At 41.1% G+C, this 12,804-nt stretch overlaps 1 protein-coding gene across 1 annotated transcript in view; it reads right to left on the bottom strand.

Moving 5' to 3' along the window:
• Positions 1 to 4,708: 4,708 nt before the first annotated feature.
• LOC110327820 (stromelysin-1) overlaps positions 4,709 to 12,804 on the bottom strand; it is a 9,148-nt gene continuing 1,052 nt past the window's right edge. The window contains exons 2-10 of the mRNA XM_021207048.1: positions 12,444 to 12,688; positions 12,205 to 12,353; positions 11,981 to 12,106; positions 10,149 to 10,313; positions 9,855 to 9,999; positions 8,742 to 8,875; positions 8,188 to 8,347; positions 6,415 to 6,518; positions 4,709 to 5,095 (exon numbers count right to left, since the gene is read on the bottom strand). Of these exons, the coding sequence (XP_021062707.1) occupies positions 4,995 to 5,095; positions 6,415 to 6,518; positions 8,188 to 8,347; positions 8,742 to 8,875; positions 9,855 to 9,999; positions 10,149 to 10,313; positions 11,981 to 12,106; positions 12,205 to 12,353; positions 12,444 to 12,688 (1,329 nt within the window). The 3' untranslated portion in view covers positions 4,709 to 4,994. The remainder of the gene's footprint in view (positions 5,096 to 6,414; positions 6,519 to 8,187; positions 8,348 to 8,741; positions 8,876 to 9,854; positions 10,000 to 10,148; positions 10,314 to 11,980; positions 12,107 to 12,204; positions 12,354 to 12,443; positions 12,689 to 12,804) is intronic.

Genomic DNA, 12,804 nt, shown 5'->3' with positions numbered 1-12,804 from the left:
CTTGATCCCTGAGGGAGGGATTTGCAGGAGACATCCCAGTTAGCAATAAGTGTTTCAAAATCCTCATGCCGCACATTGTTCACTTGTCGTATTCAGTATTAGTTCCCGACTCATGAACAAGAGTCCTTCAATGATGGTGACTGAGATACTGATCTATGGATATAGCAGAATGTCATTAGGAGTCATTTTATTACGTTCTTCTAGCAGTATGGTAGTGTTTGGTTCAACCCTAGGTCCATTGTCTGTCTCAAGTTCTTGGCCACAGTGATGTGTCAGGCATGAGTTCCCTCTTGTGGAGTGAACACTAAATCCAATCAGATTATGGTTGGCTACTCCAGTGATACTTGTGTCATTATTAAACCAGCATATCATGCAGACAGGCCACCATTGTAGATCAAAGGGTTTGGAGCTGAGTTGGTGTTTAGCTTTCTCCTTCGTTAATGTGCACAGTACCTTCTAGTACCATGAACACTACTAGTCAATAGGAGTCAAAGCCCTAGGAAAGCATCAGTTGAACTTTTCTGTGGTCAGTGAATTATGTAGATGCTGTCTTTAGCAACAGGGTCTTCACATCAGATTGTGGAAAGCAGCCAATCACATTGGTAATTGCCTGAGTTGTTTTGGAATTTCTATTGGGTCTGTCACAGTTAGTGTTTCATTGCTGTGAAGGGACTGCATGGCCAAGGGAATTCTTAAAAAGGCAAACATTTAATTGGGGTTGGATCATTGTTTCAGAGGTTTAGTGCACTGTCACTGTGGTGCGAAGCATGGTAACATGCATCCAGACATGGTGTTGGAGGAGCCAAGATTTCTACATCTTGATCTGAAGGCAGCCAAGAAAGTGTGTTTGGTAATCAGCTTACTTTTCAGCACTGGGCAGAGCTTGATCATAGGTGGAGACCTCAAAGCCCTGGGTGACATCCCCTGGATGACACATTTCCTCAAACAAGGCCACACCTCCTAATAGTACTATTCACCATGAGCCAAACTTTTAAACACTTGAAGTCTATGGCGGTCCACCCTACTCAAACTACCACAGATCCACAACTCAGATAGATCCCATTCCTGGTACTCACTAGAGGTTTCACTTGATTGAAAGTAATCCCTAGTTGGGGCTCTAGCTGCCTTATTATTTAGTGATCCCATGTAGATTTCTTTCATGTATGTATATATTTTAAGAGACTTCTAATGTATGTTTTTATATGCCCCCTCAAAAATCCCATATTGTTAGAAGTTCTGTGTATTTTCTCCCTTACCCTCCCCTTCCCTGCCCCTCCCTGTTTAATCCTCCTGTTTCAGTAGCCCTCCTTTTTCTCCCAACTATAGAGTGTATGGGAGATCCTTTCTTCCCCACTAGTTCCTTCTCAATAGCTAACCTCTGTAGTTATTCGGAGAGCAGCTTGCCTATCAAAGACGGAACAGCTAACAAGTGCTTACAAGTGAGTGTGCACGTCTTTTGGGGTCTGGGTTGTCTCACTCAGGATGACTGTTTTCTAGCTCTATTTGCCTTTGATTTTCATATTTTTAACAGTTAAACAACATTCCTTTCATTAATGTACTATGTTTTCCTGTTCCTTTCAGGAAATCTAAGTTGTTTCCCATTTCGGGATATTATAAATGGAAGACCAATGAGTAAGTCTGAGCAAGAGTCTGTGCAGTGGGATGTAGAGTCCTTTGGGTGTATCACAAGAGTACTCTTGCTGCATCTTGAGACAGAATATGAAGTTTTAGAGAAATGCCCTTTCCTGTCTCCCTGGGATGAAGAAAACAATGGTTACTAAGCTCACTTAAGAGAGAAAATAATGTAATCACTCTGATCAAGGTGGAAACAATTGCATACAGTGTGACCCTCAAAAAGGTTCAGAAAATAGCTCATCTTGCAGGCATCAATTTATGCTATAGTCTAGAAGCTTTCAGACTTTTATAAAGTACCATCCTGTACTTAAACAAAACCTTAAAGCTAATTCTTGAAAATGTACTTACTTGGGCCTCCTGTGGCATTGCAGACCTTCAATCCCAGCATTTAGGAGGTGGAGGCAGGCAGGTTTCTGTGATTTCAAGGACAGTCTGAACCCACCAAGCCCAAGCCCTAGTCCTAGGTCACAGTAGGTAAGGGACAGCGTCATTTGGACAGAGACATGAGTCTTTGTGATTGCAGTGCAAGCATGTGCCTATGCTGGGCATAGAACTTGCGTTTGAAACAGAGAATGAGTATATGAAGACACCAGGGCTGTTTCCTTAATGTCCTCTTGCCTCCCTGTCACGACCCTGTCCTTCTGGCCTGAGAAATTATCCCTACTCTCCTCCAACCTTCTCTCCCTTACCCTTTTCCTGATTGAAGAAAGAAAGGCAGCAATGTCTCCCTCCTGACCTGCACAGTATGATGGGACAAGTGTCTCCTTCTGCCTTCAACTCCTTCACCTCCTTTCTCAGAAAGATGTGATTAGATTTACTTAACAGAGCTCTTGCCCAGCCAAGTTGTTAAAATAGTAGTTTTGTTAAATGCTTGACACTCTTCCTGTCATGTGGTAAAAGTACAGAGACACTCTGTTGTTTGTTGTTGCTGCTGACTTCTCAGGTGAGCAAGGGTTTGAACCCAGGACATGGAGCACACTGGGCAAGTGTCACTCCACTGACTCACATCTCTGGTTCTTTCTGCTTTCCATTGAGTTTGTTACTTTCCCAACTTTCTACTTTGAAGAAAGTGACTCATGGTTTTTCTTGTCCATATATACATGCATACACAAATACCTACATACATATCCTATAATAGAGACATATTATAGGGCTGTTTTTTTAATAACAGGAATGAATTCTATACTCATAGCAAATAATCTAGTTTGGATGTCTCATTTCACAGGTGAGGAACTCAAACTTTCTATCCTTGTAACTTACGTATTCCTTAAGTACAGCCCCTCCCTGCCTCAGCCATCAACTTCCCTCAAATCCTTGTAACTGGGCATGGCAGTACACACCTTGAATCCCAGGACTTCCAAAGTCTAACTATAATATGTATAGTATTTATATTATATATTTTATATATATTATATAATTTCACTGATTGGTGAGGTGCTGGGTTTTTAACCTCATCTGCATTAAATTCATTCTTCTGTTGGTTTTTTGATAACTCCTTAGCAGATCCTCAGCATTTGCTCTCCTTCCCCCTACCCTCAGGCTCAGACATTCCTCACTTCCTGAAAATACAGAGTACTAGACCTTTATAAGGTCAAAGTTTCTGGGGGCAATAGTTACTAAATCATTCTGGAGTCTTTAGGTAAAATCTACAGAACAGAATCAGGATAGAAGAGTGCAGGGGCCAGAAGCCAGATCACAGCAAATTCTAGTCTTTATTCATGTTGACTGTCCCCTGTACAAAGCTGCTTATGAATTTCTTATGCTTATAATCAAGGACCTCTCGTTTACCAACCTTTCACCACAGCCAGATTCTGTTCTGTGGTTTCCCCAGCCCTCACATCTTCCCCTGAAAGTATATAGTTCCAAGAAGAGCATCCTAGAAGTGTACACAAAAGTGTGTTTTCTTTTATAACTCCTTAACATTGTAAGTCCTTCTCCAGATTTGTGATTATTTGTACATCTTTGCTAGATTTTAATGATAACTATAATAATCCCAACGAAGCCAGGAATTGTATGCATACTTTTGGGTTTCTATGCCTCTAGTCTAGCAAAATGCCTGGCACATGGAATATGATTAATAAATTATTGTCCAGTGGATAGAAAGTCTAAAAGTAACTGTGAGCCCACTGGGTCATTGAAATTCATGTGCTACTGATTGCCCTTTGCAAATGGATTTCACCTTGTGAAGATACAAAATGAGCACAAGATGATTTCTTCTTCTTCTTCTTCTTCTTCTTCTTCTTCTTCTTCTTCTTCTTCTTCTTCTTCTTCTTCTTCTTCTTCTTCTTCTTCTTCTTCATGTATGTATGTATATGTATAAATATGTATCTATCTATCATCTATTCACTTATTTATTTGAGACAGAATCCCATTTACTTCTCTTCCTTCCTTCCTTCCTTCCTTCCTTCCTTCCTTCCTTCCTTCCTTCCTCGCTCTCGCTCTCGCTCTCGCTCTCGCTCTTCCTTCCTTTTTTCTTTCCTTTCTTTCTTTTTTCTTTGAGATAGGGTCCCACTCTACAGTTCTGGTTATTATGGAACTCACTATGTAGATCAGACTGTCCTTGAGCTCACAGAAATTTATTTCTCAAGTGCTGGGATTAAAGGGGTGCACAACCATGCCCAGTACATGATATTATTTTCATGTATACACAGGGTAGATTTGAGCCACATTGATGGTTGAAACAGGAAGGAATAATTCTGAGGAAATATGTAAATTAATGGGAAAGCCTTGACTCCCTCATTTGCAAAATGAGGCATTCAAACTAGTTTGCTGTGAGTACATGATTCATTGTAGTTATTAAAAGCAAGCCCTGTAATATCAGCCTCACCCTTAGCTTTTTCCGTTGGATATGGCAGAAAACATATGGCTAGGTGGAATGCCCTTTTTGTATTTTCCTGTTTGCAGTGGGACATTAGCTGAGCAAGTGGTCCATTTTCTTATGAATAAACTCAGCATGGAGACAGCAAATGTGCTACTTCCAGTCACCTAGCATCTCAAGCAATGTATTGCTCAGTCCATCAGTGCCCAAGCTGCTGAGCCCTTGTTATGGAAATCAACAAGCAAACAACCATAATTTAATAAATGACACACCATCTTTATTAAATAAAACAAACCACCTATGCAGAGACAGTCACTTGTCTGTGGCCCAGGAGTGCCTTCCCTCCTCTCCTTGGGACACAGTGTAAGCTAAGCAGTTCTTCTGAATGTCGTTTGATAACTTGAGGTTGACTGGTGTAATCCATAGCTCCTGTTTGGTTCTGCCATAGCACATGCTGAACAAACCACTTCCATTCACAAAGACTCAGATGAAGGACTATAAGCATCAGTTAAAACACACGATGCCTTCCTTGAATCTCTTTTTAACAATTAAACCAGCTATTGCTCTTCAATATGTGGGTCACTTTTTTGGCATTTGGGTCAAATTCCAACTGTGAAGATCCACTGAAGAAGTAGAGAAATCCTGTGTGTAAAGATGAGAGAGCCCACGAGTCACTTTCTTCAAAGTAAAAATTTGGGAAAGTTTAAAAAAAAAAAACCTCAGTGAAAGGTAAATGGAAAGAAGAAATCAGGAATCAGGGGTGTGAGTCAGTGGAGTGACACTTGCCTAATGTGCTCCATGTCCTGGGTTCAAACCCTTGCTCACCTGAGAAGTCAGCAGCAACAATAAACAACAGAGTGTCTCTGTACTTTTACTACATGACCGGAAGATTGTCAAGCATTTAACAAAACTACTATTTTAACAACTTGGCTGGGCAAGAGCTCTGTTAAGTAAATCTAATCACACCTTTCTGAGAAAGGAGGTGAAGGAGTTGAAGGCAGAAGGAGACACTTGTCCCATCAGACTGTGCAGGTCAGGAGGGAGGCCTTGCTGCCTTTAGGGCAGGAGGAAGTTCTCCTGCTTTTCTGCTTTCTATTCAGGAAGAAAAATCCTTCTAGTTTGAATTATGATCATTTCCTTTCTTCCTAACACCCCCTCCTTCCTGTGTCATATCCTAGCCCAAAGCTATTCCTGGCCCTAGGGAAAATTAGTCACCACACCCTTTCCGGATCTGCACTTGTCTGCACTGTCAATAAAGATCACCAGCTTTTATCCACATACTCTTTCATAGGAAACACATCTTTTAAGCTTTAGTGAGTGGAAAGGGGAATGTTTACAAGGAACCAAAGTTGTCTTTCATTAAAGGAGTCAGGAAAGACAAAGTCTGAGATTGAGTGGTGCAAACAGGTTGGGTAGAGAAGGCCCATCAGCCTTACCATGGCCCCACCACTGATGGGAGCTTTGGAAGAACATGGAACAAGAAAGGCTCACAAAGCCAGGCAGTGGTGGCACACGCCTTTAATCCCAGCATTTGGGAGGCAGAGATAGGTAGATTTCTGAGTTAGAGGACAGCCTGGTCTACAGAGTGAGTTCCAGGACAGCCAGGGCTATACAGAGAAACCCTGTTTAAAAAAACAAAAAACAAAACAAACAGAAATGAGAGAGAGAGAGAGAGAGAGAGAGAGAGAGAGAGAGAGAGAGAGAGAGAGAGAAAAGCTCACAAAGTAAGATAGAGGCATTTTTTTGTTAATCACTTTCATGAGTCAAAGCAGCTCACCTGAGGAGAGCTGCAATTGTCACAAAAACAAAGGAGTTGAAAGTTTTGGAAGGAAGGAGACTACTGAGTTGTTTTTGTTTTTGTTTTTTTTAAAACTGTGTTATTAAAATTATTTCTTTTCTGTTCTCTCATACCACAGAGTATTTCAAGGGCCCCGTTGCCAACAGAGTAAGTGGCCTCTTACCAAATGCTTCAAAGACAGCATCCACCCTTGAGTCAACACCTGGAAAGTCCTCAGCTATCTTCCTGGGAAATCCTGGCTCCATGGATTGTTTCTTCTCATCCAACCTGCACAAAATGACAGAAGTACAGCTCAGCAGTGCATGGGGGGTGCTCCCCACAGTCGTGAGCACTGTGCAGCTCTAGTAGCCTGTCCAGGCTCTGCACATACATGCCAAGCTTGCTTAGCGCCATGTGGTTTTAATGAGCCAAGGTTTAGCTCTTACAACCACAGCTGTGCTGCTTCTTGTCCTTCTCTTCATGTCTACCCATTCTCTCGTGCTCTCTCCCTCTCCTCCCCTCTTCCCCCTTGGCAACCTCCCTGACCTCTGTCCTCAGAGCCAGTGAACTAGCCAGCACCCAGAGCAGCTTCCCAATAAACCTGCCTTTAATATAATCTTTAAAAAATAGCTCCAAGAAGACCAAGGACTATAGCCTACTACAGGAATACTGTTTTCTTAAGCCTGGCTTAGAGAATCAAGAATCATCACCTTTTTTCAGCCATGATCATATGAATATACAACCATATGTATTCATGTATGTATACATGTGCACACACACATGTGTGGACTGAGTCACTGATCAGAAATACATTTCCTATGGCTAGCAACGCCTTAGTGGTTAAGAGCACGTTTGCTGTTGTTTTCCCATAACTGGAGTTCATCTCCCCATACAAATTCAGGTAACTTATAGCTGCCTGTAACTCCAGTGTCAGAGAAACGGATGGGTCCCTCTTCTAGGCTATGTGGATACCTGCATGAAGATGCAGATATGCTCACACAGAAATACCCTCGTAAATAGAAATGGAATCTTTGTGGCTGCAGTAATGGCTCGGTTGGTAAGAGCACTAGCTGCTTTTATGCAGGTTCCAGGTTAGGCCCCCAGAACCCACATGGTGGCTCCCAACCATCTGTAGCTCCTATTCCTGAGAAATTCTATGCACATTTCTGCTTCTAAGGGCACTGTAAGCATGTGATGCACACACACACACACACACGAAAGAGAGAGAGAGACAAAATACTCATATACACAAATAATAAAGCTAATTTTAAAAATAAAATACACTTTCCATTCCACCATCATAAGTAGGCTGTTTATATCTTCTTTCCTTCCTGTGCATTGATTTTCTTTTTAAATGAAAGCTCCCATAGAAAAGGAGATTGAACGCGAAGCAAAGCACTGCAAGTGTGGTTTCGACTCATGGGCTTTACACTGGACGGTCTGCCCTGATGCCTAGGAAGGAGTCCTGAGTGAGAGCCCTGAAACAGGTCTGATGTAGTGTCTCCTCTCTGCAGGCAGAGGTCAGCAGAGTGTGTGCTCACCTACAGTCCTTGAGAGGAAGATAAGACCCACACATGGGAGACATTGAGAACTATGGGGCTCTGGTAAAGGACCAGTCAACTGAGACTTGGGCTCTCAGTGAGGAAGTAAAGGCCAGCTGGACCTGAAAGTGGAGGGACTTAAGCCTGAACTGGAAGTGTATGTGCAGGATTGAGCAGGTAAAGGAGAGAAATCGCTCTCTCAGCAGGTGGGGAGAAGTACTGCTTTACTGAATAGGGGCTGAGGAATAACGAATAACAGGCAGGATGGGCAGGGGTGGAGAGGTGAGGCTCTAAGCCGGAGCACCTAACCGCCTTTTGGAAGCTGCTGCTGTTTCAAAGCCCTTCCCACAGTTGCCAGAGGGAGAAAGTAATTCTCCACTCGGTCTCTAAGCTAAAGCATCCTCACAGCATCCCACCTCCAGTATTTGTCCTCTACAAAGAAGTAGGTCTTCTTTTTCTCTTTATTAGAGACGGCAGCGTCGATCTTCTTCACTGTTGCAGGGAGACCCAGAGTGTGAATGCTTTTAGGATAACCTGCTAGCTCCTCGTGCCCTCGTATAGCCCAGAACTGATTTCCTACACAAAAACAAAACAACAACAGAAACACCATCGTGTTAAAAAGTCCAGGAATTATGGCTTGAGGTTCTGGAAACATTCTCAGCACCTTCACTTTAGTGGTGAAGAGGGAATCCAAGTTTTAGGTTTATGCTTTAGGTCTGTGGTGTGCACGCAACAAAAATGTTCACATGGAAACAATGAGCAAAGATCAAATGAGGGAATTTTCAACTAGGACCATGTCTCTCCTCAAGTTAATTTTTTTTTTATCTGTAAATTATAAACATGTTGGCTTTATGTATCTCTTTATTCTCTTTGGCTATTTTTTAATTATACAGAATTTAGCACAGTTGTTAAAGTGCTGTTTACTTTCATGCCAGAGGCTTGTCTCACTGTTAAGTTATGGAATGATTACCTTTAAAAATGAAAACAGTGTCTCTGTTAGTAACCTCATATGCAGCATCCATGTTAGACGGAAGGGACGGCCAAAATGAAGAGATCAAATGAAAGCCGGGCTCAGGAGTCCTGAGAGATTTGCGCCAAAAGTGCCTAAAAGCAGATATTAAAAATGGGACAACTGAAAAACAACCATTGTCTTTAACATTATGTCTTCTGTCCAAATTCCAAATTCACCCACAATCCCTTCATTTTCTTATCCTCGGGGTTGGATGTGCAAAATATTGGAATGTTGTTACTGGGAAAATCCCCCCTTCCCCCTCCTCCTCTCCTCCAAAAGAAGTCTGCAGCATACTTCCTGTCATAGATTTATAGAGAAATATCTGTGAAAGCAAAGTTTCTTATTGTGTCTATTAATTAGTTTAGCATAAGCTTTAACTAAATGTAATACATACAAAACAGTATATATCACCTACATTTCCCCAAAAGACTCTGTGTGTGTGTGTGTGTGTGTGTGTGTGTGTGTGTGTGTGTGTGCGCGCGCGCGCGTGCACCCGTGTGCATACATGCAGGAGTGTGATGTATAAATATTTTCCTGTACACTCACAGAAAAATCTGGAAGGATGCACAAGAGGTCTTGAAGTAGGGTGTGGTGCCATGAGTTTTGGGAAGAGGTATGAAATCACAATTTCCAGGCTATTCTGGGCTCTCAGAATATTTACTGTTCATGTACAGAGAGAGCTGGGAATGTAAACTGCTCAGCTCTCTTCCATGCAGAATAGTTACCCAGCAGCAAGAAAGCTAACTGATAAAACTCACTGCTTCTCATGATACCATTTTGAAAGAAAGTAAAGAGAAAGCTCTGACTATAAAGATTACCTCTACCTCTGAAAACAGTAACCCTGGCCTAGGAAAACATTTGGGACAAGAATCAAATTATGATGCAGGCCTTCAAAACTGAACTTGCCCATTTTAGGAACACACAGAGAGGCCAATGCCAGATCCCAAAGATGCCAAGCTCTAGAATTTGTCTCTTAAAATGTTTAAATATATCTATCAATTTTCTGATTGTTGTCCTTTCTAAGAATTTTTCTCATCAAAAATAGATAGATTCGGAGCTCTTTGGTCTGACCTGTCTTTAAAAAACAGGACTTCTCCCCGGAGGGTGCTGACTGCATCAAAGAACAAAGTAGAGCTGCACATCGGTGATGTCTCAGGTTCCAGAGAGTTAGATTTGGTGGGTACCACGAGGACATCGGGGGATGCTGTGGGAGTTCCTATAGGGAACAGATTAAAGGAGGCATTATTAGGAGAAACATGGCCTACGTGCCAATTCCATTCCCAAATGCCCTCAAGAACTCTGAATTTAACCACAGATACTCAGGTTGGCAAAGCCATAAGGATTCCTTTTTCCAGTTTCTCTCACCATAGAGGGACTGAATGCCATCTACATCATCTTGAGAGAGATGGAAACGGGACAAGTCTGTGGAGGACTTGTAGATTGGGTACATCAAAGCTTCAGCCTTGGCTGAGTGAAAGAGACCCAGGGAGTGGCCAAGTTCATGAGCAGCAACCAGGAATAGGTTGGTACCTATTGAAGAAATCATACATAGTAAGTTTTTTATTCTTTACCTCCATGTATATTATATAGGCCAGTTGGGCATTGTATTTATATTCTTCCTGGAAATGCACAGGCTCTTACTCACCTTGTTTGCTGTTTCATTGAACAGTGGACTGATCATACACTCAACAGAGAAACAAGTGTATTTAACAATTCATGCTTGAGATAAGTCTAAAGTATCCAGACACAGCTAACAGTTCTCTTTGACTTCAAGAATGTTTAAATACCAGTTCTTGCTTATTGTTGTTAGAAATTGAATGAAGGTTATTACTTATTGTTTAGCATATCCTTTGTCTCTGAAAAGCTTAACACTGCTCTAGTATGTAGTTAGCACTTGACAATTTCAGTATCAGTCAGCCAATCACAGGAACTTCATCTCAATTCAAAATTCCGTGAATAACCATAATTCTGTGCTTTCTATTGGATCACCATTTTCCAGCCTCATCATCCTATTACATATAAAGTCCAAAAAGATGATTAATGAGAAAGATGTTATAGGTTTTGTAAAATTAGTTTAAAGTGTGACATGCCTAAGTGTTATGAATGAGATCTTAGACTGCATGCACATTCTTCTTAGTATAATACTTGAAATAAACATCTCAGTGCTGACATTGGGAGGTGTGGGATGGTCATGATTGGCAAAATTGTTGCAAATGTTACATGTGTATATTGTAGACCTGAGGGTGCTCTTATTTGAGTATCTGCAATAAGGTCCTCTGAAAAAAATTGCTAATACTATGAAACCACAAGTTTTATTCAGTACAAAAGTTAGATTTGTATTTTCTATGATTATCAGTTCATAATTTCTTTTTGAATCCCAGTTCAGTCCCCAAAAGAATACAATTTATTTCAGCCACGGTTTTGAAAACTTTGAGAGTCAATCCCCCAAATTCTGAACTAAGAACCCTTTCTACCTACATAGTTGGCCCTTGCACTTCAGGGCTAGTTCTTTTCTTTCATAAGTTGATAAAAATTCATCTTAACATAGAAGTCACAAAAATATGAGCTCAATCAGACCAACAAAACTAACCAAACCAAAAAAACCCCTCTGATTTTTAAATTTAATTTTGGCTCCTGGTTTGAAATTACAAGAGGCAATGAGTAATATTTGCCTATTGTATTGCTTGAATATCTACAATTTGATATCAGTGCAGATTTAAGTAATCATGGCCTTGGATCAAACAAGATCCATAACTGTTACAAATTTAATGAGTTTTTCTCTTTTGTTTTATTTTTTTCTATTTTATTGAAAATAGGTTGTTTGCTTGGACAATATATTCTGAATAGTTTCCCCTCCCTCTATTCCTCCCAGTTCCTCCCCACCTCACCTCCCATCCAGATCCACACCCTCTCTGTCTCCCACTAGAAAAGAACAAGCTTCTAACAACAAAGCATAGCTAAGTAAAATATAATAAAACAAAAACTATCTCATCGAAGTTGGACAGGTCAGACACTCAGTGATCCATTTTATGTTTTATCAGGAAAATAAACAGTTTCTAAGCATCTGAAAGTACACTCAACAATAAGGAAAACAAAGTCTTTCATTGGAGTCCAGAACAATCTATCATTGGTTATGAGGACATCCCTAAATATGAAAAGAAATGAAACTAAGTCATGCTGTGAGCTGTAGCACTCACCAGTGACATCCTCTGTCCATCGTTCATCATCGTCAAAGTGAGCATCTCCATTAATCCCTGGTCCAGGTGCATAGGCATGAGCCAAGACTGTTCCAGGCCCATCAAAAGGGACAAAGTCTCCATGTTCTTAAAAGAAATATATATATATACATAATATATATATATGTAATTTTTAGTAAAATACCACCTGGCCATGAGTATTTCAGGTAGTATTTGGCTTTTACCTCCAACTGCAAAGGAGATCATTATGTCAGCCTCTCCTTCAGAGATCCTGGAGAAAGTGAGTGGGGTCACCTCCTCCCAGACCTTCAAAGCTTTCTCAATGGCAGAATCCACACTCTCTCTTGGCAAATCCAGTGTATAATTCACAATTCTGGATAAGAGAAATCAAAGAAGGTAATCTTTGCTTCTGTGATGCTCCTGGCACCTTTTTAATGCTGTGTGAAAACTCTGGAGCCATTACCTGTAGGTGATGTGGGTTTTCCTCCATTTTGGCGAACCTGGAAAGGTACTGAAGGCACCAGCATCAGGAACGCCACACCTGGGCTTGTGCATCAGTTCCATGGTGTTGGAGTCCAGCTTCCCTGTCATCTCCAATCCGAGGAACTTCTGCATTTCTTGAATTTTTTTGACAATAGGAGTACTGTCCTTTTTCTTAATAAATTGCTTCACATCTTTTGCAAGGCCATAGTAGTTTTCTAGGTATTTCTAATGGAATAAATATAATGTGTAAGTTACAATTCTGATTTTAAAGCTATTATTATTTATAGTAAACTTTTATAGTCACACACCCTCCCTCCCTCCCTCCCTCCCTCCCTCCCTCC

Source organism: Mus pahari, chromosome 10 (genome assembly GCF_900095145.1).
Source record: "Mus pahari chromosome 10, PAHARI_EIJ_v1.1, whole genome shotgun sequence".
NCBI lineage: Eukaryota > Metazoa > Chordata > Mammalia > Rodentia > Muridae > Mus > Mus pahari.
This window is presented reverse-complemented; position numbering and strand designations above follow the sequence as displayed.